Source organism: Molothrus ater, chromosome 1 (genome assembly GCF_012460135.2).
Source record: "Molothrus ater isolate BHLD 08-10-18 breed brown headed cowbird chromosome 1, BPBGC_Mater_1.1, whole genome shotgun sequence".
In the NCBI taxonomy this organism is placed as follows: Eukaryota; Metazoa; Chordata; class Aves; order Passeriformes; family Icteridae; genus Molothrus; species Molothrus ater.
The window spans coordinates 55863731-55891187 of record NC_050478.2 but is presented as its reverse complement, the minus strand read 5'-3'; the positions used below and the strand labels follow the sequence as shown (position 1 = coordinate 55891187).

At 42.0% G+C, this 27457-nt stretch overlaps 1 protein-coding gene across 1 annotated transcript in view; it reads right to left on the bottom strand.

The window, feature by feature from the left end:
- PDE1C (phosphodiesterase 1C) overlaps nucleotides 1-27457 on the bottom strand; it is a 289933-nt gene that overhangs the window by 246607 nt on the left and 15869 nt on the right. The window contains exons 3-4 of the mRNA XM_036406364.1: nucleotides 21219-21226; nucleotides 10984-11005 (exon numbers count right to left, since the gene is read on the bottom strand). Of these exons, the coding sequence (XP_036262257.1) occupies nucleotides 10984-11005; nucleotides 21219-21226 (30 nt within the window). The remainder of the gene's footprint in view (nucleotides 1-10983; nucleotides 11006-21218; nucleotides 21227-27457) is intronic.

The following is a 27457-nucleotide window of genomic DNA, read 5'->3' as shown; positions in this document are numbered from 1 at the left end:
CTAATTATCCCAAAGTCCTGAAGTCTCTTTCCATTGCCCTCAGACTTCTGTTATTTTATTGCTGGTGGCTTGAACAATCAATAACAGATAATAGTTAGAGGATCTTAGTAGACTGGAGAGTTTTCCAGTGATGTCCCTTATCCTTGCCTGCTGGGAGACAGAAGACATCCATGTGAGTTGGGTCCAGTCTGCATATCAGGCCCTCTGATCCCCTTAAAAAATGAGTCTTCTATTACAACTGCCCTTTTTGCCTTCTTATTTGGGTTCTAATTTGGACTTTCTAGACAATACCTCATTTAAAACTTCCTTTCTGGGATGTACATTTATGTACCTGTGTTTCAGCTGGTGTGGGCTGATACCACATCACTACTGAGATGGTGAAGAGTCAGGAGGGAAGCCATATGAGGAGTAGCTGGGATAACTTGGCTTAATCAGCCTAGAAGAAGGGGAGATCTCACAGCTGTCCTTAACTTCCTTACAACACAAAACACAGGAGCAAGCACTGATCTCTTCTCTCTGGTTACCAGTGACAGGACCTGAGGGAATTGTACGAGGTGGATGTTTAGGTTAGCTGTCAGGAAAAAGTTTTTCACCCAAAGCGTCACTGGCCACTGAACAAGATCCCCAGGGAAGTGGTCACAGGACCAAGCCTGCCAGAGTTCAAGAATGCTCTCAGACACATAGTGTGATTCTTGGGACTGTCTTGTGCAGGCCCAGGAGTTGGACTTTGATGATCCTAGTGGGTCCTTTCCAACACATGAAATTCTGTGGTATCATTGTGCATACTTTCTCTGCTCTTCAAACCTTTTTTTCACATATAAAACACACTGTATCAAGTGATCATCGCTACCCAGCAAGTTGGTCTTATCTGGGATATAAGTTCCTGGCAGAGCTAAGTGCCTCCAAAGAGATTTTAGACTGGGAGTCCTACAGGTCACCATAGAGCATTTTGTACATCTCACAGAACCAAATTTAAGGCTTCTGGCCATTTCAGGTAAGTAGATGCACATACTCTTACTAATTTCTCTTATAACATTGTATTAGTTTTCTCTACATTTCATGAATGCTGTGGGTGATACAGCATATGTAATTTCCTCTCAATTTCCAAAGACTTACACAGCTTGTTGATCGTATTTGCTGTAAAATGAGCGCCTTTGTCTCATTAGTTCAATTTACTCTGATATCCCATATTCAGATATAACTTCCTTTAGCAAGGCTTTTACTACTCATTTGTCAACCCTTCTTTTTGGAAAGGCTTCTGCCCAGTCTGAGAGATGATCTACTATCACTTACAAGTAGGCCTGTGGTCTCAGAGCTCAGTCTGATACTTGAGAATTTCTGGTAAGTTGGGCAGTTATTTATGATTTATTTTGCAGCAGCAAAAATTCTTGTAGCCACCCATACTTTCTGTACTGGTTTAGCTATTGCTTCCATCCTTCCATGGGATTTCTCATGAAATCATCTAGCCATGCTGAGGAAGTATTTCTTTGGCAGAATTGGTTTTGCTCCAACTGACCATAATTCCATCATTATTTTGAGTTGCCTTCCACTTTTCCCATTGGCTTTTCTGTTGAGCAGTCCTTCTCATAAGTAGTCTTCTGGTGTCTTAAATTTAGCCATTCACTCTGGTCAGCCATCAGAGTCAATGTTACATTGCATCAGAGCAGCCTCTGCAGTTGCATCAGCTACAGGACTCCCTCTTCCTGTTTCTGTAATACCACTAGTGTGGGCTGGTCAGTTTCTACAGGTAACTTTACCGATTAACTGTACATTGCATATTTCCTCTCCATTAAATATTCTTTTCCTGCTAATGTGAAAAATCTTTGTTCTCTCCATAATATTCCTGATGCATGACAGAGCAAAGGTGTGATAAGAACAGCAAAGCAACGATCAGAACAGAAATACAGGGGATGCTAAACCTGCATTACTAGAAATATTCCTGCTACAATTGAGATAACCTCTGCCTGGGAATGGTCCAGACCCAATGCGGTATAAGGAAGGGATTCAGAAGCAAAGAGCATTTCTGCATTTGCTCACTGTGAAAATCTTAGAAGATTTTACTTGATGCAGTTTTTACTGTGGAAATTCTGCATATTTATCCTACATATAAGTAATTAAGAATTTTTCTCCAGATGGTCTGAAATCTTCTCAACACCTTGTTTATTCAAGTTTATTAATATTAATAAGTTTTTGGGTGAAACCAGGTATGAATTAATAAAGCTGGGGAAATGTCTTGGTTTGGAAAGACAGGTGTCTGCTAAGGAAGGCAGGAGCCTCCCCTGAAATGGAAAAATGTAAACCCCCTCCCTCTGAATTGCTATAAATTTGAAATTAAGGGACTCTCAGGCAAAAATAAGGGAGCAGGAATAACAGTTCTTTAATAGGGAAGAAAATAAAAATATAAAATAAACAATACAGTAAACCAAAACAACACTGACAGAGTCAGAACACAACCTGACACCCTGTGGTCAGGGTGTTGGTAGCAGTTCAATTGGAATTGTGGCTGCAGTCCTCCTGGAGTGCCAGGTATGGTTCTGTTGGAGAAGTGATCCTGAAGAAGGGGTGTAGTCTTCCTCTGAAGATCCAGTGGAAGAGGCAGCTATTCCCCTGGGAAATCCAGTGGAGAAGCTGTGCTGGTGTTCCAGAATCTCAAGACTATATCTGGGTAGGAATGTTTGGCTCCTCCTTCTAGGCAGAGCATCTCACAATGGGATGCTATAGTTCTTATCAGTCATGCAGTGACATTCAATAGCCTATTATCAGCAGATATCTCCCCGGAGGGAGGATTGGTTGTGGAAGAGATAAGAAAAACTGCCCACTTAACAGAAGACAACTGCCATACAGATGGCAAATAGAATACATCTTGCCTCACAATCTGGGACAGTAAAAAAGATTAATTTCTGACAAAAAAGTCACAACCCACACCAAAGATGATTTCTAGTATTTTCATAGATTTCCCATACCACTGTCCCTTTAGATATGCTTATTCTCCAGCCACACTCTGTGGAGACCCTGAGAGGCATTCCCTGGGTTAGAGAGACACAAGAAGCTTCCCTCAAAAGCTCTCCCGACCCCATTGGCTCCTTTCTTTGAATCTGTGTCCCTCAGCCACTCCCTCCCTATTCCCCCATTGGCACACATCTTGTATTGCCCCAATACCACTGTTCAGCCCCTACCTCTCGAGACACAGAAACCTGGACTCTCCTCTTGAGTGTGCACTTGGACCCTGAACATCTTACTGTGTGGCTGAATTAAACATCTGTGGATATTATGCAAAGGCCCTTTGTGCTTCCTTACCCCAGACTTTATTAAGCAGCTATTCCAGCTGCAACAACACTCGACTCTTGTAGAATGAAGTCTAGGCTGATTTTCATCTGATCAGATGAGACTGTCAGCATGAAAACTATGGATATTTACTTTATTCTCCTAAATGGGTGACACCTTTTGACTTCCATTGCAACATTTTCTATTTTTTTTTTAATACCATGCACATTTTCCATTCTAACCTGGAAGCAAATAAATCTCAGTAAATGGTATAGCAAAGTGCAAGTAGTTTGTAAGTAACAGCTGTTCTTTCAGAAGGACAGCCTTTACAGGCAGAAGACATCATCCTGTAATCAGTCCACTATGGGAAAAGATTCATATGCTCTCTGTACTTTCTTGTCCAAGTAGACAACAAAATACTAGGCCTAGACAAATTTCTTCAATTTCAAAAGTTTTATGTTGTATTGCAACTGCCTGGAAAGTTCAAAAGCTTCAAACTGCAATTATTAAAATATCTTCATGAATTCTTTGATTAACATAGATCACTCATATTCAAGTTCACTATATGCCCACCTTATAGGCAGGTTCCTTTTTTTAGTGATTGCCTCATTAAACTATTTCCTACAGTTTGCCACCATTTTCTACAGAAGGTATCCATTTCACCAGTATACCACCTCAGTCAATTTAGCTTTCCAATATCCTTCGCCTAAGTCCTAGTACAATGCAAAAAAAACCATACCACTTAATAGCATTGATTCAACACTGACAGACAATAACAAATCATCTATATTTTGCCATTAAGCAGCTAAGAGTCTGTAACAAGAATGTCAGGTGTTTTTCACACACCAGTAAAGATATTCCTTCAAAGAGACTACTTTTTTTAATCTGTCAAAGGGCAGACAAACTTAACTATAAATTTCACACTTTTAATAAGATGGTCAGTGTTAGGAAGAGGAAAAATACATTAGATAAGGCAAGAACACAGATACATAGATGAATTTACACTGGATACACAATCTGGATAAACTCTTCAGTAATATAATCTCTGAAAACTCCAGCAGCTTTTTCTCTAAGACTATGATATTAGATGTTTTATAAACTTCCCAAACACAATCATAAAAGTAGATTTCTTTTCATGCTTATCCATCTTACATTATGAGATCTTGCCAAAACCTGACTGCAGTGTCAGTTATGGCTTATCATTTAATTGGTTTCACTTTTTATAAATTTGTTCTTTCACAAGCCATCTCTTTAAACGGAACATTTTTGGAAGCTTTTTTTCTGTTGATCAATCCTCCTCTGATTTGGTCATGGAAAGACTGAATTTTCTCCTTCCACTATCTTTTTGTGGACTTAGCTCACCATGACCATTCAGTCTTGCCTCAGAGAATAGGTATCTTTATATCCTCTTTCCATCCTTTTTGAACCTCTTCAGTATCAATTTATTTTTTCACAGATACCATATGCAAATATCCAATGTAGCCTCTTCTTGCCTGGTCACATATTAGTGGATGGCTGTGACACATCCCTCATATAAATAATGCACTCTCACATATAAAGTTCTTATCTACCTGATGTTTCACTCCATAAATTTCACTCCATATGCCCCAGCTCTCCAAGTTCACAGAAGAAATGTCTCTGGTCACACAAGTTTTAGGCCGCTCTCATTTCCAGCCTCTGCCATGGTAGTATTTAGAGTGTGAACAGGATAACCTCTTTGCTTCTCTGGACATACGGACACACACACACACACACACACACACATAACCTCTTGGAATTCCCAGTTGCGAGTAGCATGTGATTGATCCGTAATTGCTTGCTAAAATCCTGAGAATGGCCAGCAGAAAAGTTGTGAATCAGAAGATGACAGAAGAATAACTATACAAACATATAGACGTTCTTCACAGCAAGAGAAGTAGAAAAGTTATTTTGGCTTCTGGAATAAGACTTCCTTTTTTTCTATTTTTTAACCTTGAAGTGTCTGGGCTGATTTTCTACACTTGTACTTTTTGCAGTCATTGGGGGGGAGGCATGGTTAGGACATGAAGGTTATTCTATACCACCTCACATTATTGCCAGGGCTGGGGGAAAGGGGCTTTCTTCTGGGAAGAAGGGGGTTCCTTCTAATGGAGCAAGTGTAGCAGCTGGAGCAGTGGGATAACATTGGTTCTTAGCTGGAGGGACTAGTTTGGATGGTACCAATCCTGAGCTGAAGGGAGTGGTCTGGGGGATGTGGTGTGGCTGTGGTCAGGTCACAAGCTCCATGGTGAGCATTTTTGCATGTGAATCACTTTCTCTTTCATACTCTTTTATTATTAATATTGTTGTTACTATTCATTTTCTTATGTAATTTGATATAGGGAACCTATAACTGAACTTATGCAACTACAATTTGCTATGTAATCATGTGTGTTAAGAATAGATAATCCTTTGCTATGCAACAACAGATTTCCCCTATAGTTGAAAACTGATAAAGTAGGAACTAGTCCTCAAAAAACCAGTAAAAGCTGGATCTTTAGTTTGGACTGTGGCCAGAAGCCTTTAATGACAAACAGACACCAAGAGAGCCTGCACAAGGACTAGTTTCATCCAGAGGGCATTGTCAGGATGACTACTTACTTCATCCAGCAACCCCTGCCCAAGACCACCAGAAGAAAACAGAAGATAGGGCGCAAGCGCAGAACGAGGAAAACCTGATTAACATACGAAGCAAGAGTAGGTGGGGATAGGTCATGGATATCTATAGGTGATGTTGAAACTTTCATGAATATGTATGATCTTAAGTATATATAAACAGAGCGTCTGCTCTGTTCCAAGGCACATGTTTTTGGTGCAACTATTCCTCCATGTGCCCAGTGCTGAATAAACATACGTACTTCACAAACCCACTGGTTGTGGAGTCTCAAATTCCGCTTGTCACATTGCTGTTTCCAGTAAATTGTTCTTATCTCAACCCATGAACTTTGCCTTTTGGGCCTCCAATTCCCATCTCCAGCCACCGGGGGGAGGGAGAGAGGGAGGGCAAGAAAAGGGGAGCGAGTGGGGGGCACATGGTTTGGAGAATCTCAGTGGGGGCATGAAACTGGGGGCTATCATTCCTTAACAATGACAAAAGTAAACCCCTTCACACATTTCTCCTGAGGATAAATATACATCTGAAAACCAGATCTAGGTCATATTTCTGTGCAGTGAATCTAACTCACATAGATGGAAATAATAAATAATGAGATTTTTAGAATAGGAATCTTCCCATGTAGGCTACTGTGGTGGATTGAAATAGCTTGGGTTTTAGTTAACCAAAAAAAACCCACCAGGCATGGAAGTAATTATTCATACACTTTGGACCTGATTAGCATAAGAGATTTGATAATCAGGATGCCTTGGCAAGAACAAACAGAGCTTTGAAGTTTGCAAGAAGATTGAATCAAGAAAGATTACATCAATACTTCTGCAAGCAAGAGATGTTGCAAAATGTGTTTGTTTATGTGATGATTAACCCAATCATTGTAGTAAAAAATTATTAACCTTCCTAGAATAGTATATAAGCATATGTAATCCACAATAAATTCAGATTCTGACCACCACCACTCAGTCTCCCTGTCTCTCTCCATCACCGATATTTCTCTCTAAAGAACATTACAGCTTCCTCCATGCCTGGCAAAACCAATTGCTGCCTGGCTTTGAGAATTTATAGACTGATTAGAGGAACTACAACTGCCTCTATGAATACCATATTTAAGGAAGGAGAAACCATGAAAGGTTCTCTCTAGTTCCTTCTTTTGAAAAAGAGTGGAGGCCGTCTCTCCCATCACTCCCCTTTCCAGCCGGACCCTCCCAGCAGGCTGCTGGGTGGGGGGAGGGGAAGCCACTGGGCTTCCTGCTGCCTGGTTTGAGCCCCCATGGCACAGCTGCTGAAATCTGGCCGCCAAGAGCCGCATCTGCAGCCAGTGGGCCAGGCCAATCCCTGCCCCACAACCCGTCAGGACCAGGCTGGGCCGCAGCACAGCTGCCAAAATTTCTGCTGCCGGGAAACCACCCCGCTGCTGTTAGACACCATGTGGCCAAGACTGGGGGCAGCTCTGCAACTCACACAGGGGGCAGCCCCAGAGTGACTGGGATGTAACATATCCCCTTTACAGTCTATGAGACCATTCCAACATTGATACTTATTCTGTAGACTTCTCATCTTCATTGGCTCTTGGAGAGTCTATAGGTGACCGGACACCCCTCTCCATGGCCAGCACCACAGGAAGTTAGGCAAAGAGTTAGCAGCAGTTCACAGCCCGCTGCCAGGGGCTCTCACCTTTTCCTTGCTCCCAGGGCATAACCTGAATTTTGCATTGCAGCTGCACTTTGAGCTACCTGCACTGGATATAGTCCTCAACAGAGAGACTATTTTGCTCATCTAGAAGAAAGGATGCAAAACAAAAATGAAGTGTTTGTGCTATTTCCTACATTGATCCATAAGCAATTGCTGTCATGAGATGCCCAGATGCCCCAGTCTGATTGACACAGACTTGGATAAAGTGCATGATTGTAGGGTGATACAATATAAGACAGTGAAGGTAGTATAGAAAGTAATTTTACCCCGTTAAGGAGTTGCAGCTGAGCTAATTATTAGAGAATAGGAGCAGGCCTGATTTTAACAGGCCACAGCTGTAGCCAATAAGAAGAGTGTTATAAAAGAGTAGAACTGGAGTCAATTGGCTACGGCAAGGATAAGGAAGAGTCAGTGCCTAGAGGAGCTGCCTACAAGAAACATCAAGGAGCAACAACATTCTAGCAATATGGAACCTTTGCAATATAATGATAATAGAACTCTTGCACTGTAATGACAACACATGATGAAATCTGAGTGAAAATCTGCAGAAGCAACTTTCTGCACTACGTCCCTTGAGCCTTGCCTTGCCTTCCCTTCCCTTGCATTCTCTTTCTCCAAAAATAGTAGTCATGCTCGATGCTGCAAAGGAAGACAAAACCCCCTGAGGAGCAGTGCCAATCTGTCCAGAGGCAAAATTCCTTTCTAATCCCAGTACTAGTGGCCAGCTGTTCCCTCAGCATGTGGGCAAAACCTACTTCATCATCCCACAGGCTTGTCACACCTCCCTGGAGATGCCCAAGCCCCATTCTGTGTCAACCTAGGACTATCCCAGAGACTTCTGAGAGTGGCCAAATGCCCTCAGCCTGATCGTCTTTGGGAGCAAGAAACCTTTCCTCTCCAGGCAGGGTGTTTCAAAGCATTGGGAACCCTGGCAATATCTCTGCATTCCATTTCTTATGACTGCTGCACCAGATTCCAGAGGGAATGAAGATGGAGAGCTCTGTAATGTTCCTTGAGAAAACATTCCTTTGGTTTCACAAGTGCTCTCCAGATGAAAAAGCTACGGACACCTCCAGCGTGAGAAACCTTTAAAAATTCAAAGGTTTATTAAACTTAACAAAATACAACAAAAGACTGAATAAGGAGAAAGAGCAGTGCTGAGAGCCTTCCTGACTAGCAGCCACAGGCTTGTCTACAAAATGGATGCTTTGCCTTTTATACTCTTAGCTCCTCCAAAGTCTTGTCAGTCAACTCCTTCTTTGCTGTCCATTGGTGGAGATCACTTTCTTACACCTTGATTGGAGGTCAGGTGTTGCCATAGTAACAAGCTGACCCTCCCCAAATGCTGCGACTACCAAGGCCACACAGTGACAATACAAGGGGGAGGGGAAAGAGGACTATGGAAGGATGTATTACAGTAACATAACTATACATCTATAAAACTTCTCTTAACATACACACAATATTCATCCCTTAACTGTGAGAGCCAACCATGGCATTGCTCATCTATAACATCCAGGGACTGGTGATTCTTCTCATCTCCAGCACTCTCATCCAGCCTTCTCCAGTCTTCTTCCCTCAGCCCTCTCCAAGTAATTCCACAAGCTCCTTAAGAACTTCCTTTCAGACATCTACAGGCTTGCCCCAGCCCAGCTTTGACAGTGGGACATGGGAGGATGCTTCTTTCTGTCCTGCTCCAGGCAGGCTAGTGCGTTCTGTATTGCAGGGTGGTGTCACTGAGATATGGGGGTGATGGGGCCCCCCATGCCCAGCCCTACCCACTGGTTCTCTACCCAGTGTCCTTTAGAGCCTTTGGGGAGGCTCAGAGAGGCCCAGAATGCTATCCCTGCCCTTGGTTGCCACACACTGGGCACAGCTGCCGGGCAGCCCTGGTGCATCCTCTGCACTTGGCTCTCAAGCACTAACCAATGCTGTTACTCATCTCTCAGGCCATAGCAGAATCCATCCCTGCAGCTGAGAGACCACCCATAATAGCAGAGCCCTCTGTGCATCAGGGCTAACCTCCCTGAGACCGTACCACAAAGAACTTGATCTGTCTGGACAGAAACCCTTTTCCTGGAAGTCAAGGGGACTGATTTCGGCAATTGCAGTTTGGTGGAAAGCCAAAGACTAACCAGAGCCATAGATGTGCATGTGTGGTGCCAACGGACCACCATGGATTTTGCATAGGTTTGGAAAACAAGTGAGAAGAGATAACACTATTGAGGTGGAAAGGTCAGTCATTTTCAGATCTTAAACATTTATATTTGTGCCCAAAGGACACCAGTTCACAAGGAACTAGTTAACTTCATTGTCTGATTTGTGAAATCCAAACATGCATATCAGGCTCAGTTTGAATCCCATCATAACCTTTAAAACACTTGTTTTACCTATGACCTTATGCTTCATGAAATAAGTTTGCATAAGTCTTAGCAACTCCAAATCAGCACAAATTCCTTTGATAAAAATGACCTGCTGTGATGTCTGAGCAATCATAGTTAAATTATACCACCAGTTATATACAGCAAGTGACACTGTAAGTGCCATTTGCAAAAGCAGTGGGATGCTTTACTGTCAACATGCAAAGTAACTGCTCATATGCAGAGGGGGTGCAAACCCATCCTCTGATGCTACAAGCTGCATTTCAAGACAGATAAGGAAAAAGGACAATACAGAAGTGTTGGAACCCTGGATGCTGAGAATTTTAAACTTTCTGTGCTTAAAGGCACAGACCTGCAAGAGAACACTGCAATTGACCTGAGACTGTGGAGAAGGCTTCCAAAATTGATTAATAGCACTGGGATTATGGGTATGTATTATGGGTATGGTTAGAAGTGTGTAATATGACAGGGTGAAAAACTTAAGAGTTTGGCATTTTGGAATATAGTAATAAATATGAAGCAGATGAAGGTTTTAGGGCGTAGACAGGTCATTCTTCTTTACCTTCTTCCTCCTTCCTCTTCTGGGTTTGGGTGGTATTTTGTAATTGGACAGAAAAAGTCCACATTCTGGGCTTTGAGTGATCAGTTAGTGGGTTAAAAGGTAAAATAATTTAGGTGTCATTTCTTAATTGGATAGTTTAGCCTTAAAAGACCTTGTAACAAGAGATAGCCAGCCATTTTGTACCTTGCTAATGAAAGACTGCAGAGCTCATGGCTGTGAGGCTGTAACACTGATAAGAAAAAACACCTCAGTCTGAACATGAACTATCGTCTCAAGTGCCTTCAATCCTGACCCCAATAGAGTTATAGAAAAAGGAAGCAGAGAACCCACAAAGAAGCAGACCCTGCAGAACGGGGTGGTACTTTTTATCATGCTAATTTCCTCCCTTACTCAGCTTGCTCAGGTGTAAAACTTCCCCCCTGTCCCCAGGGAGGTATCAGGACACTGACATTCACACATAGGCCTGAAGTGTTCATCCTTTCCAATGGGGTACTGGCTCCAGTACCCTGATATGAGAGGCAGCTGTCACGTCTTAGAAGGTGTCCTAAACTATCAAAGACCCTCAACCGTGCTCCCTGACTCATTTCTGGGGGCTTCCACTAGAAGATTGCACATGAAGTTTTACTTCAGACAGTGTAAACTTCCCCTCCAAGGGAGATACCTGGGCATTGCCACCTGAATCTGCGTGTATATTAACACATTGAACTCTGTGTTTTGTGGGTTTCCCCCAACACCGATAAATCAAGACTGCAACCATCACTTTGACCAATGACATCAAAGTTCCAAAAATCAAGTCTTATCACTGGATCCATATCTTTCTACTCTTAGCTTTTCTTTCTCTTTCTTTTGTCCTGGTTTCAAGGCCAAATGTCAGCTAAGGAAGGTGTGAATCTTCCTGGAATGGAAGGAAAATCTGTTCCTCTAACTTATTGTAATGTTGAAATTACAAAGCTTCCAGGCAAAAATGTAGGAAAGAGAAATAATGGTTCTTTACTTTTTATACATACATACATACATACATACATACATATATATATATATATATATATTTACATACACATATCAGGACAGAACAAACAACAACACAAGAACAGAAGTTTCCCCACCTGCTCAGCAGTTTCACAATTGGTGTAATTATGACCATGTCTGGCAGGGAGAGCTGTTGGCTCTGGCAAGGCAGAAGGCTTTACTGACCCCCCCCCCAAGGCCAGCGCGGGGGATCTCCGATGTGAGCTTGCAATCTCCTTAGGTGGTGGTGGCTTGGGCAAAGGGGAAGAGGGGAAATTGCTCCTTTTGTAAACTTAAGGTCAGCAGTCGGTCTTGGGATCACTAGCAGCTGGCAGAAGGTGTGGAAGCAGGTGGATCTGATCCTAGTATAAAGTTACAATATAGCAATATCCCAGGCCATGCACACACCTTCCACAATCCTCCTGATCCCAAATGGAAGAAAGCCAGCCTCGGCCAACTTCCCACACAATTTGCTAGACACACAAACTCAGTCCCCAGCTGAGTTTACACCTATTGCAATATTCCCCAAACTGCAAGAGTCAGGGGGGAACAGTGACAATTCCCAGCACAAATGATCATGGGATACCTCATTGCCATGAGCCACCCCCTACCGACATCCTTATACATTTTCTTAAGTGTTATCTTTATGATTTTATGCTGCTATATTTCTACAGATAATAAGCAGAAGGAATGGAATCCTTCCTTTCCATTGCAACCAAATTTTTATAAAACAAACCCTATGGATATGGTTATAGATATAGATACAGATGGATATCAACAATGGTCATTCAGTGTCATTTCACTGTAACCTGCCCCAAGGGATCTATTAATAAGAACCCCAATTACCCTGCCTTCAGGCATGAGTAACAGGCTCAACACTCATAAATCTCTGGGCCTGGCAGGGTGGTAAAAGAAGTGGCCAACCTTGTTGCAAGGCTGCCATCTAGAATATTTGAAAAATCATGTTGATCAGGGGATATCCCTGAAACTCTGAAGAGAGCAAATGACATACCCTTCTTTAAGAAAGACCCCGGAGAGGAAACTACAGGCCCATTAGTCCTAATTTGCTCCTGGGAAGGTAACAGAACAAATTCTGCTAGAAACTATTACGGAAGAAATTATGCAGGTGACTGGGAAAAGCCACCACAGGCTGGCCGAAGGGAAGTTATACCAGACTAACCTGACCTGATCACCAGCTACAACAAAATGACATTTTTCACCATGGCACTACATGGTAGAAGCAGTGAGTGTTGTTTACCTGGACTTCAGCAAAATGTTCAGTGCTGTTTTCCATCATACAGCCTTCTTCTGGCAGAACTGACAAGATACAGACTACATGGGTGGTCTGCAAGATGGATATTTGCTCAAAGGCCATACTCAGCTGGTGGTGATTAATGGTTTTTACTCAGGCTGGCAGTGTGTCACCAGGGAGGTTCTCCAGCTATCAATAGCAGGCCCCACGCTGTTTTGCATCATAATACATGATCTGTATAAGACTGAAAGCACTTGCACCAAGTTTGCTGATGACACTAAACTGGGTAGTGATGTGGACATGTTAGAAGGAAGAGCCATCTTACAGAGAGATGTGGAAGGGCCAGAAAAGTGGGCTAGTAAGACCAAATTTAACAAAGGCAAGTGCAAGATTTTTCATCTGAGACATCATAACTGGAGCCCAGGATGGGCTAGGATCTGTGTGGCTGGGAAGTAGTCTTGCTAAGAGGGACCTAGGGGTCCTTGTGGACAAACTGAACATGGGTCAGCAGTGTGCCAGTGCAGCAGTAAAAGCACATCTGATCCTGGGCTGCATCTGTAGAAATATCACTACCAGAGACAGGGACACAATCATCCCATTCAGCACTGCACCTGAAGTATTGTTTCCAATTGTATCTCCACAATTCAAAAATGCAGACGTACTGGAGAGGCCAAAGAAGGGCAATGAAAATGATCAAAAGGATGTTGAGACTGCTGTATGAAGAAAGATGAGGAGTTGGGTCTTTTCTCCTTGAAGGAGAGAAGGCTCAGGGGAGACCTCATCACAGTATTCCAGTACTTAAATGGCAGCTCATAAGAGGATGGAAAGTGTCTTTTCACAAGCAGCCTCATGAAGGATAAGAAGGACAACGGGTACAAGTTGGACAGGAGATATTTCATCTTGCCATAAGAAATTTTTTACAGTAAATCACAATCAAATCACAACCTTCTCATGGGCACTAGAGAGTCCCCATCACTGGAAGTTTTCAGGATGCAACAGCATAAGGTGCTATATAATCCTGTTTAGGCTCCTTTGTTTTGCAGAGATAAACAAAACTCCACAACTTTTGTGAAAGTTGTAAAGCAGGTATGTTTATTACAGCGCTGGATGCATGTGGGAATCGTTCCCCTAAAATGTCATGCGTACTTCTGGGAACTTCAGGTCTCTTTTTATCTCCTTCTCAAATACATATGCATACAATTTCACAATAGGTTCATACATATTCATTTTACAAATTTCGAATGACATTTCACTAGTTTTTCTTTATCAGAAAGAATTCTTAGGTCACGTTGACTTGCTCTCACAGCAGTCTCTGTCTCTCTCTATCACCCTCTGTCTCCCCCATGTAGCATTGTGTGTTTTATATGGGTTTTGTTGTAAAGTTGGTTATTTTTTATAAGTTAAAATTTTGGTTTGACCCTCGGTTCCCCCCATGTTCTCCCTCCTAATGGTTTGTTCCTCGCACCTGTTACCTGTCAATCATTGTAACTGTCCCCTCTCATGTCGAGTATCTTCTATGTCAATCTTCCCTTACCTAGCATATGATTTGTCCCCTGAGCCTTTTCCCTCCCCTGGGCCCTCTTCCTATTGGTTCTATGTGTCCCTCGCTCCTCCCCTGGGTTTCGTTCATTGGTCCCTCATGTCTCCTTCCGCTACACCCTTCCCCTTTGTAAGTGCCTCCCTAATGGTTTTCCCCTGACACCATTACTGGCCCCGCCTGGGTCAAATAAAGCGCCTTGGCCTCCACACACGTGTCCACTCCTTCATTCCTTTACCTCAGTTCTTCGCAGTCCTGCTCTCGCCTGCGTCATCACGCTGCAGACGGAGCCACTACTCAGGGTTCTCGTAGAGAACCTGGGAGTGGCGGGACCCGTAGTCTCCACAGGTCATTCCAAGAGTGGCTAGCCAGCCTGTCAGCTCCAGTGGCCCCACTTACCTCTGTCCTTCACTGAAGCAGTTTCTCTGAGCCTAGGCTTTTTGCAGCCAGACTACACAGCAAGCTACATACTTAAAGATGTACATTCCAGCTAAATCAAAATGGGTTTCTACCCTGGAAAATTTCCATTCTGCCTCATTCCCCCTTTAGTAAAAGAAAGAAGTAAATTCTTTTACTTCATGCAAATTCCTATGACAGGAAGCGTACTTTAGTGCTTTACCATGTATGTTTGATAAGGAGGTTAACACAGCTACTTGCTGTGGTATTCTCCAATTCTAAATTAGCAATATAATGGATAATCTTGAACTTATTCCAACTAATATTAACAAAACTACAATGGGATGACAAAACTTATTAAAGATTCCATTTGCAGTTGGTGACCACCCAAAGATCACATTCCACCAATGATGATCTGCATTTTGTTTTATTCTTTGTAGAATTCTGGTTATTTCTTTTGTATCATGTCAGACAGTTATTAAGGTTTTCTTTCCGCTTTCTTGGATTTCCTTCAAGATACCCAGTAGGTCTTGGTGCTTAATTAATTGTTTTACCAATGTAAGGTCTTTTCCAATAGGAGTAGGTGATAGTCTGTGATACATTGTGTAATTGGTTTTAATCAACTGGTGGGATGTCACTGGGGCCAAGTACAAAAAATCACACACAATAATCTTAACAAAATTACAAATACAAAAATTAGAATGATTTCTGGTACACAAGATAACATTGTTGTTATCTATTTTTTACAGCAGCACAAGCAGTTCTCAGGCACACACAACCTTTACCAGTATATACAAGCAGTTTTCTGATCAGTGACTGGATGAATTTCAAAGTGGCAAATACTCTGTTCAGTGTCTAGACACACATCTTGGGCATTAATAGTATTGTTTTCACAAATGAATCTCAGCTGTTCTCTAGTAATGCAGGATTCTAGTTTACTGTTTGCCACTTTTCATTCACTTTTTGTGCCCACACTCTATGTTCTGAAGGGTAGAGCACTGTTTTTTCATGATTTAATTTTAGTGCAATGATGGGGTGGATAACGTAAACAGCGGCATTACGTACGGTAAGCTCAAAGGCAGTGGCCACATTAGAAGCAGGATCTTAGGTGAAATTTACCATAGTCTACCAGGATTGAAACTTCCTTTCAAAATCAATCGCATTATCTCAGACAACTTTCCGAATTTCAGCTGGAAAATTACTTTCACCTCCTTCCTGTATGATCAGAGCTGCTGTTGCCTGCATCCATAACTGTGCTTGTACACAACTGAAAGCTAAAGACACATTATCTTGAACTGTACTAAGTGCTTCTACTGTTAACTTTGGTCTTGGTCTCTGGCCTTTTCCCACTTTGGCAGTACTTTTGAAATCGGCCACTGGCTAGTTCCTAATGCCAATAGAGATGACTGTAAAGACTGCTTCAATTTTGTTAGGCCACCTGCTGCAGTGGCCAGCTTATTCATCAGTATTTCTGAATCAATTCCATTTAAAACTTGCAATCCTGTCTTTAATGTCCCAGTTAGATCCTTTCTTATTCTGCTCCTGAGGTATGTCTTTGTAACCACATTGTCCAGCCCTCAAAGGATGTTCTTAGGAAAGAGGAGCAGGCTGGTTGGGTTTTTGAGATGTTAATTTGCATTAGCAACTCAACACGTTTGAGAGACCATTCTGGATTGAACACCAGTTGTTGTTCACCCACATTCTTCACTACGTAGGGGCCTATTTCATACACTTCAGGTTCAAGTTTGGGTTGAGTCTGAACTATTTGAGTACTAGTGTGGGTTGTATAAGGTCCTGCTGTTGTAAAAAGTGTGGTGTCTCTTTTAAATTTAAATGAGAGCTCGATAGCATCCCAAGCCCAAAGGCAAGTCACTTCTACAGGCTGTATCAAGGTGAAATTAGACCAACAGTCTTATTCACTTAGGCTATCGCAAACTTCTTGGTGCCTGTATACGGGAGAGGTTGAGACACTAATTGCATCTGGTCTCTCATAAGCCATCCCATTGACCACCCGGCACCTTACCTCGATTTCTTTTCTTCTGATCTCTTGAAGAGTCTACAGTTCCGATTCTTGTCACTCCTGCTCTTCATATACCTGATCTACAGTGGATAGGTTTAAAGCTTTTATCTCAGAAAGCCCTCCCATGGATCCAGTACACTGATTAAAAGCTTGGGCCTAAGCCTATTCAGCTTCACTTTGGATAGAGATACTCTCTAATTCAAAGACTCCAGTTATAATTATATATAAAACAATTTTGTAAATGAAATTACAAACGACCCCCAGCTGCAATATACTCATTTTGCCTGAGTAAGTTTTAGTCTCAGTTAATTGTCTCGTGATGTCATTCTCCAAGGGGCTTCTGGAGCCTTCTTCACTCGAGAGTGATAGATCCAGGCATTCTGCTCCTTGATCTTGATTGCGGTGAAGGTGGTGAGAAGCACCTGGAACAGTCCTTCCCACTGTGGTTCTTAAGTCTTTTCTGCAAGAGGCTTAACATATACATAATCCCCAGGCTGTATGTTATGTACTAGTCCATTTAACTCCCTGCTCCGAGTTCCAGCCACGTGTTTCTCTATTTGTCTGAGCTGTTTGCTTAAAGCCACCATGTAGGTGGCCAGTGTTACCTCCCAGTGTGGGTGGACATTCTTTTTTGTATTCCCTATGGTCTTCCATAAAGCATTTCAAAAGGACTCAGCTTTTCTTTAGCCCGAGGTTTAGTTCAAATTCGCAATAGTGCCAGTGGAAGAGCTTGGGGCCAGGGAGATTAACTTCCTGCCCGAGTCTTACAATCTGCTGCTTAATCAAATGATTCATTTTCTCCACCTGGCCTCTTGATTGGGGGCAGTATGGAGTGTGAAGTTCCCAATCTATGCCCAGGTGGCTACTAATCTGTTGCACTATTTTGGAAATGAAATGTGATCCTCTATCTGAGGATATTGTGGCTGGAACTCTGAAGCATGGTATTATTTCTTGTAATAATACCTTGGTCACCTCTCGAGCTTTGACAGTTCTGGTGGAGAATGCTTCTGGCCACCCTGAAAATGTATCTGTCAATACCAATAAATACCAATACCCCCCCTTTCCTTGGGAGTTCTGAAAAGTCAATTTGCCACTGCTGCCCAGACCCATGGCCTCTCCCAGTCTGACCAAGTTTCGGCCTGGGGGTATTTTTGGGGTTAGTCTGGAGGCAAGGATCACACTGTGTTTACCTGAGTAATAGTGGCATATAAATTCCAGACAACAATTCTTTCAATCAGATATGTGTTCTAGAAAGCCTGTGGAAACTACTACTTAAAAGTCAACACTTCATTTTGATGTACTCTGTAACACTGGCAGCCTTGGTCATTCTGGGAAAGGAGCCACTCTATAAGAGCTTTTAAGTAGTCAGGCTCCAGTGTGTTTGCTAGTGCTCCTCCTTCACTAGTGACTACAAAAATGGGAAGGGATTACTAGCTCCCTTTCAATGGTAGCCCACCCCTTGTGGTTGCATGTCTCTTTTGATTAGTATTATTATATTCTGGCTTACTTTTGAGGGAAATCTGTCTATAATTATCTCACTTTTTGCTGCTTTCTTTGCCTCTCCATCTGCCAGCTCATTTCTTTCCTCTAATTCTGAGCTCACTCTTTGGTGTGCCTTAATATGCCTTTTCAGGCAGCTGAACTGCTTCCAGCAGGCGGATTGTCTTTTCTTACTCTGTATCTTTGGAGTCCTAGGAAATTTGAAAGGCTTACTTTCCAGGCCACATATGCTTCTATGCTTTTTTCATCTGAGTGGTTACTGCAATAGCCTTCCTTCTTCCTGTGGAGCATCCCAGGACTCTGGATCTTTGTAAATTGTTCCCCAGACAGAGCGGGGGAATTTTGAAGCTTTGAGGCACATGGACCATGTGAGCTGTGTTTTACGCTTCTTTTAGGGCTTTCTCATTCGAATGCAAACATTTTCTGGCAGGCTTCGTGGATAGGGAGGCAAAAGAAGGCATCTTTCAGGTCTAAAACAGTAAACCAGTTAGCTCAGGTGTTAAGCAAGTTAGTAAAGTATATGGATTTGCTACCACAGGGTATAAATTCCTTGTTATCTTATTAACAGCCTTCAATCTAATAAGGATTAGATCAATTATTCGGCTGATTTCTTCCTTATCTTCTTTTTGAGGGCGTACTGCTTAATTCTCACTCGTTGTGTTCCTTCCTTAAGCTTGATTAATTTGGGGGGGGGGGGGGGGGGGCATTCTTCACCCTCCCTGGTACAGCAGAGGCCCATACCCCCAAAAATACTGATTTACTTATTGTAATATCTCTTTACTAATTTCCTTCTTAATTTCAATGGATGTTAATGTTAAGCCTAACATCTTTATATCATTTGCCTACAGAGTAACCTCCCTATTTGAGAATGTTTAGCGAACTGGGCATATACAAAAGCTTCTAAGTACACATGTTACTTTAAAGGTTTGCAAAAGTATGCCTTCTCAGACTGGCCAGTTGTTCCCCACATGACATAATCATTCTCTACAGATACTAATATTCAGTTTTATTTAAAACTGAATATATGGCCGCTGTGTCAACTAAAATTCCACCCTTTTCTTCTGGTCTCACTGCCTCTCACAGAGGGGTCTGTTACCTCCTAGTTCTGGATGAAATTGGACTGCCAGGAGGGGGATGGGTGCAAATGCATGTACCTTTGGAGCCTGAGTCTTCTTCCCTTTTGGGGAGGTCCTCCTTATCCTCCTTTACCTTAGGAGGAGCCTTTAACAAATCATACGTACTCATTTTGCGAGTTATAATCGCTTCGCGTTTCAGCATGATAAACTTTGTCTGACTTCATACACTGCTATCTTATGCTGCATGCTGAACAACACATTTGATTTGCCTTCTATTTACTTTGTTTTCTTTTTCAAGATCTAACACCAGTAGGTCAGAGAAAGCACTGAACCTACAGTTACTCTGTCATTCCGGGTGATTTCTTAAAGGAAAAAACACATCAGCATCTGGGACCTTATCCCATTTACCTTCCCATTTTAAAACAGCATTAACAGCAATAAGGTATTATAAATCTTTTTCTTTTCTGAGCCACCCCTACTGGCAGGCTTTTCCCAATGAGCCCCTCCCAAAGGGGCTAGTTCAGGAACATCTCTTCTCTGGTTAGTTCTCATTATCTCCTTCTCCTTATACTATCTAGTTTCCACCCAAGCCTTACAGTATCTTTTCTCAGTTTTTCCTCACACACAGATCTCCAGGAGGCAGGTATCAAATGTGATCATCCACACATAAGCTTTAAGATCTCAGGTTCTGAACTGGCTTGATCAGGATCCTTCAATTTACACTTAAGGCACAGAACAGCAATACCAGCGCCTCTCGCAAACTGCATTGCACATAAGGTGCCAGCCTCTCAATGCACGAAAAGCTCTCGGGAATTGCCTGCAGACTATTCCATTTATCACTTTGGTGTTTATCACTTAACCTCTATGGCGGGTTGTTCTCAGTCCAAACTTACTATATTACCAACTGAAGGCCCATAAACTCATTCGTCTCTTCTATCTAAACTCTGAATTACAAAATCTCAGTCTTTTCTAGTTATCTTCCAGGACAATCTAATTAAAGCATTGTTTCTACTGACACTCACTTTACTGCCTTGCAAAAGCTGCTCTTGTTACAGCAAAAACTCTGATATGCCCACAAACACAGACACCCCCCTCCCCCCTTATCTCAAATTCACTAGAGTCAGGGCTTGAATTGCTGAGAGGGGGGGAATTCTTGGAATTTCTTTAGTTTGTTTTACCACAGTTAAACATAAAACACCATACCGTAGTTCTTCTGTGTAAAATGCTACACTTATTGCAAACAAAATCCTAAAATCTCCACAAACACTACCATACAATCTGAGAATCACATTACCACAATGTGGGGGAAGAACCACACAAACTCACCGGGAAAGGGCATATCTCTCAAAGTGCCTGCTTTTCTCAACACAACACAGCATACAATACTTCAGCATTTACCTACATCAGCTTTCTCTGGTCCTCACACACTCTGGACACAATCAAAATAACAGAACACAGTAAAATTCCAGAGATCAAGTCCAAACTACCAGGGCAGAGGAACTCCCTGAGCTCGTTCTCATGTTAAAATGTGCCAAATCTACACAAATCACCACCTTTAAACACAATAAATATCCTCACTAACGTTTCTCCACTTGTTCCACTTCTCCGCTGGGCACTCCCTGCCCCCACAGCCTGCCGCAGCTGGCACTTCAAGCCTCACTTGGCCGCTTCAAACACGGGTAGAACTCAACCCCACCCCCCCCCCCGCGCCATGGGTGAGCTCACTTGTTCGCTCTCTCTTTCATACGCCACACACTCGCACGATTACAAACACATTAACATTAACCACACAATGCATTAACCATACAATAATACAGTGTCTGGACACCACACACACACACAAACAGGTTCACTCGACCCACCCCCAGGGTCGCTAGTGGGCGCTCTATCAAACAGTGAACCCCCGTCTCTAGTCCAGCCGCTCTACCGGCTGCAAGCACAGGCTGAGCACTCAGACGTCTCTGAGTGACTTATTCAGCCGTCCTATTTCTCTTTTCTTTCTCTTTTCCCCCTGGGGCCCTTTGATATACCTACGTATCCTCCGCACACCAGCAGGTCCTTGTCTGTCTCCGCAAGAGGCAAGCTTAGACGAGCGGAGCTCCTCCAGGAAAATCCCTGGGAGCGCCTTGGAGGTCCGTGTATCCCTTCTGCCCCTGCGGGGACAGAGACGGTCCCATCTGGGTCGCCAGAATGTTTTGCGGAGATAAACAAAACTCCACAACTTTTGTGAAAGTTGTAAAGCCGGTATGTTTATTACAGCGCTGGATGCATGTGGGAATGTTCCCCTAAAATGTCATGCGTACTTCTGGGAATTTCAGATCTCTTTTTTTCTCCTTCTCAAATACATATGCATACAATTTCACAATAGGTTCATACATATTCATTTTTACGAATTTCGCGTGACATTTGCCGCTAGTTCTTCTTTATCAGAAAGAATTCCTAGGTCAGGTTGACTTGCTCTCACAGCAGTCTCTGTCTCTCTCTATCACCCTACTATCCATATCAAGATTTCTCAAAATATCATCAGTTTCAGCTGCAGATATCATCAGCCACAGCAAGATTGTCTCTCAGAGTAGAACTGCAGATATAACTGATTATTTCCTGAATACATGCAGTATCCTTTCAGTGTCAAATAAGAAGGCTTTAATGTACTCAGCTTCAATATGTAGATTCTTGAAATGCACCCTTAAGATGCAGGAATTTCTTCAAGAGCTGAATAAGAAAAGCTCAAAAAATTAAATATGTACATTCATTCAATAAAAAGAGTCACATGAGCCAGTTGTAAAAGCAAAATCATGAGAAATCATGAATCTAAATGAAGTATACTGCAACCTGGCTTTAGATTGGTCTGTGCATGTATATGAACCCTAATGTACACATTGAACAATGAAAACAGCTCAAGATCCAATAGTCTTTACAGTGCTTTTGTCCCTTTCAAAACAGCACAATTTAATAAAAGTTTAAGAAGTAAAATTAGTAAGCTTTCAGAAAGTGTTATTTTTTGAGTATGACAGGGTGATAATATAATGAGAAGATAATTTCCAAGCTGAAGTCAGCTGGGGTCCCTCCATTTCACAGCTAGCTTGATTAAGTTGTGTATGCAACCTTATAGACATTCACTGAGATAAGTCTATGTCATGTTTTGACACTAGCCAAATGCCAGGCACCCATGAAAGCTGCTCATTCACCCTCCCCTGCTACAGCTGAGCAGGGGAGATGTTATAAATACATAATGTGATAGCTGGCTCTCACAATTAAGAGATAAATATTATGTGCATGTTAAAAGAAAATTTTATAGAGTAAAATTTTATTGTTTAATTATTTTAGTATGTTCTCCCCATAGTCCTTTTTCCCTTCCCCCTTGTATTGTAGTCACTAGTCAAGGCATAAGAGGGGAGGGCAGGCTTGTTACTAGGAGGTACGCCATGACAACACCTGACCTCCAATCAAGTTGTAAGAAAGTGATCTCCACCAATAGACAGCAAAGAAGGAGTTGACTGACAAGACTTTGGGAAGAGCCAAGACAATAAAAAGCAGAGCATACATTTTTGTAAACAAGCATGTGGCTGCTTGTCGTGGAGAGTCTCAGCACTGCAATTTTTCCTCATTCAGTCCTTTGTTGTATTTTTTTTTTTGTTAAGGTTTGATAAACCTTTGAAATTTTAAAATTTCATTTCTCACAAATAGGGACTTGTCCAGGATATAAAACCTCATCTATGTGGCCCTAGGAGATTTTGGACAAATGTTATGCCCTCACCAAATTTGGCAGCTAAAACAACCTCTCCTGGGACTATCGGTGATTGCAGGTCGACACCCCAAAGACAACAAAGACTAGATAACAAAAAAGAAGAGGGAGAAGAAGGGAAAAAGCCCCTGAAAAACTGCAGATCTAGAGGATTGTGAGTATTTGTGCGTATAAGAGCTGGGAGCATGCTTGGAGTGTGAGTGAGGTAGTTCCAGGAGTGTGCTTGTGGTGGGTATGAAACTTAGAAGATCCTCATAATTGTTTTGGCCACATTATTCATCTGTAATCTGGGTGTACAAAAGTTGTACACGGAATCTGTTCCAGGAGTCCATTGGAGCTTAAGGACAGTTGGACGGTTAGAGAATTGGATGGTTCTGCTTGTGAAAAACACCACTTGCTTGTTTTTAAAATTTTAAAAGTTCAATAGTAATAATAAACCTTTGAAATTTTAAAAGTAAGCTTTGTTTCTCACAAGAGAGAAAAAATTAACAAAGGGGTTGTGAGTTGGAATAAGGACACGGAGAAAACTCTCCAAGGCAAAAAAAGGCTCATCTTAGATATACAAAGTGAGTTTATTACTAACAAAATCAGAAGCTGATAAGGAGAAGTAAAATAAGGCCTTAAAACACCTTTTTCTCCCTCAGCCCATCCCTCCTTCCCACTGACAGCGCAGAGAGATGGGGGGCATAGGAGTTTTGGTCAGTTACTCTTCCAAGGTTTTCTTCCACTGATCAGGGAGAGGAGTTCTTCCCCTGCTATACTATGGGGTTCCTTCCCACAGGAGACAGTTCTCCATTAACTACTCCAACATGGTTCCAATCTTACGAGCAACAGACCTCCCAAAACTGCTGCAACGTGAGTCCCACCCACAGAGAATAGTCCTGACAAAATAGGTACAGAGTGGGTCACTCTTCCACAGGGTGCAGGCTGCTTCAGCTTGGAAGCAGGGGCTCCCTCTCTCCACTGGATCTTCCACTGGATCACAGCCTCCTCCACACATCCACCTGCTCCAGTGTGAACATCTTCCCCATGGGGTATGGGTGGATCACTGTATCCCCCATGGACCCCTATGGGCTGCACGGCACAGCTGCTTCACCATGGTCATCACCACAGCCTGCAGAGGAACCTTGGCTCGGGTGCCTGGAGCACCTCTTCCCCCTCCTTCTTCACTGACTTTGGTGTCTCCTATATTGTTTCCCTCACATGTTTTCACCTCCTTCTCTTGTCTAGCTGGAATTCAAATGGCCCCTCACTTTATTTTGATTTTCTTCTTAAATATATTACCGTCAATGAGGCATTACCATCATTTCTAATTGGCCCAGCCTTGGCCAGCACCATGTCCACCTTCAGAGCCATCATGGATGGGCTCTGCTGGACATGGTGGAAGCTTCTAATAGCTTCTCACAGAAGCCACCTCTGTGGCTCCCCAACTACCAAAAACCAGGCCACACAAAACTAACACAGTCCACCAGCCACTCATTAGAGGGTTCCTGTATAATTCCATTAGTTCTCTCCAAAACTTCCAGTCTGCCACTAATCTGCAACATCCATAGTCAACATTCCAGCACATATCATATTTAATAGCCTTTGACACATAAAATGTGCCTGATTTCAGTGCACGAAGATGTACTACTGTCCCTGAAGCAAGTCCCCTACATAAATCTGTTTTCTCCAAGTTTCACTATCATCTCATTCAACAAGGAGTTTGTGGTCTCCAGTTTAAGAAAAGGTTTTGAAATTCCCATGCATTTTCTTTCTGAGGTTTTAAAAGTGGGAGCAATTTCAGTGGTTTCCCTCCCTCTCACTTTGTTTCTTCTGCAAGGAGGATTCAGATTGTAAACCTTTGCTCCATCTGATGTTCTAAATGCTGTCGCATAATAGCTGTGAATTTTAGACACTTGAGGCAAGAAAAGTACTCAAGATAATGGTCAGAAAGTCTCAAATTACATAGTATAACTTTCAAAGTGTTTCAGAATATATGCTATTGGATTCACACTCACCTCCTGCTCTCGGTCTCTGAACTGAAAAAGGAGTTTGAAAGTTTAAACATTTTAAGAAAATAAAATTATGTCACATTGACTAAAGCTTGCACCAACTCACAGTAAATTTTGGGCTAGCAATCCAGAAATCAAATGTTAATCTCTGAGGAAACTTAACTATTGCAGAAATGAGCATGTCCTCATCATGATCAAATTGTGCAACTGGTCTCTGGGTCAAACAGAAAAATAATAGAGGACAACGACCAAATTTGAAATGACATTTTCACTGTTTCAAATATATCTGCTTTGCTTTGAAAAAGCACACTGGAAAATAAAGCTTAATAGACAATGTCAGAACTTGGCTGTCCAAAACAAAATCGTAGTATTTTTGACATACATTTTTGTACGTAGGGTAATATTTTTTCTTTTCTTTCCAGAAGAAATTCAGCTGTATTTGTAGTGCTAAAAACTACAGTCCAAAGTAGCTCTCTACACAACAGAGTTGTAGCATCCATGTTTGTCATCTCAATTGCTAAATTTCCTCTGAGTCAACTAGCAAATGGCTTGCTCTCCAAATAATAGGAGGTTACTTCAATGAATCTAAATATTGCTTCACCTGTAAGCACATGGAAGACAGGAGACAAGCATTACTTAGATTCATTCAGCAAATTCATTCAGCAAGTATTAGTTAGATTCATTCAGCAATTTCACAACAGCAGGTCTAGGCTGCCACCACCACTCTAAAGTCATTAAGAGAGTGTCCTTGGTTTTCAGATGATGTCATTAAGAGAGTGTCCTTTGTTTTCAGATGATGCCTTGATGAAAATAAAGGAAGATCAAAATGTACTTTCTTGTTATAGTACAATTTGCTCCCAGTATTTTGCAATTAGAAGAATATTTAAATTTCACCCTTGGCAAAGTTAATAAAATATGTCAACTACTGATGAAGGCAGCAGCTACTGACCACAAAGTAGTCAAAATAAACAAGTATCATTCAACTGGATTCCTGCTTTCACCAATATTTGACATTAGTGACCAAAAGAGACAGTCCTATCCTTTTGTCTTGCATTTGTTTCCTAATCTGCACCAAGATGACCCTGGAAGAAAAGCAAAGACACCAACTTTATCCAGGATTAATTCCTAATTTTGGTGCCTTTACCAGACACAGTACTATCTGCAGTTGCTGAAAGTGATGAGAAAGCAGAACTACTTCTTTAAATGGTACCAGTGGTTTGAAACACCTTGTACAGTTCAAAAATCTTTTGTCTGACTGACTCACTTCTACTGGTAAAAAGGGACCAAAAAAAAAGCAATATACAGAGTAAGAGCATCCAATGTCATATTTCTAATTATGTCACTAATTAATATTCCTATTAATACAAGCAGTAAACCAGAGGAATGAGAAAGAGGTTTTAAACTTATCTTTAATAACACTATTGCTGATTGCTTTGAACCATGTGAAATCTTCCCTGTGGAAAGCTGGTTGGGGGTAAAATTAGAGGAAACTGAGAAGTTATATTTGCATCCTAACAGAAGTTATAAATTTATGGAAATTATAGGGTAAAATATAGTTGCTACTCCAGGATGGAATATGGTTGGCATGCTCAAAACCTATTCCATGATGATTCCCTATGAGTATGATCTGCAACTCTAAGCTCCTGCTAAGCAGGAAGGAATGGAGGAAGGAGTGGAGTGGAGACACTGAGGCCAGTCACTGTTGAAATGCTTTCAGGGAAGGGAACTATTGAGGCACTGGTTCCCTGAACGGGGGAATAATGAGCATTGATTCCATGATTGCAGAGGGCTGATCAATCGCTTTATTCTTACTACACTACACTGTACTATACTATATGAAAAACCCATCACCCTTGCCAGACAGTCCGATACAGTCTGGTACAGCTTTGACCTAATTGGTCAATCAATCAAAACACTGTCGCCAGAGTCCAATTAAGAAACCACCCTTTGGTAAACAATCTCCATAACACATTCCACATGTGCACAACAGGTACAGCGAGTGGAGATAAGAATTTTTTTCTGTGAGCTTTCTCACAGCTTCTCACAGCTTCCCAGGAAAATCTTGGGAGTGAATTATGGAATTATGTCTCTCTCTGTTCAGAGGATATGTGATTACCACAGGGAACACAATAGTACTCTTCAGCTAATAAACCACATAACATCTGTCAACCAGGAGATATAGGGAAAGATGTCCTGCTGCTGAGCCAACAGCTATGGGGAAATCACTCTCCTCAGATGAACATGGTTCATTAAAGCCTAATTGTAATATTAACAATTGCAAAGTTACCCACCTACATGGTACAACTACACCTTACTGGGTACTGTAGCAGCCACAGGGCCTGCAAGGCCTCCCTGGTGGTCAGTTGCCTAAGATAAGAAATGCCTAGTCATGATGACTGGA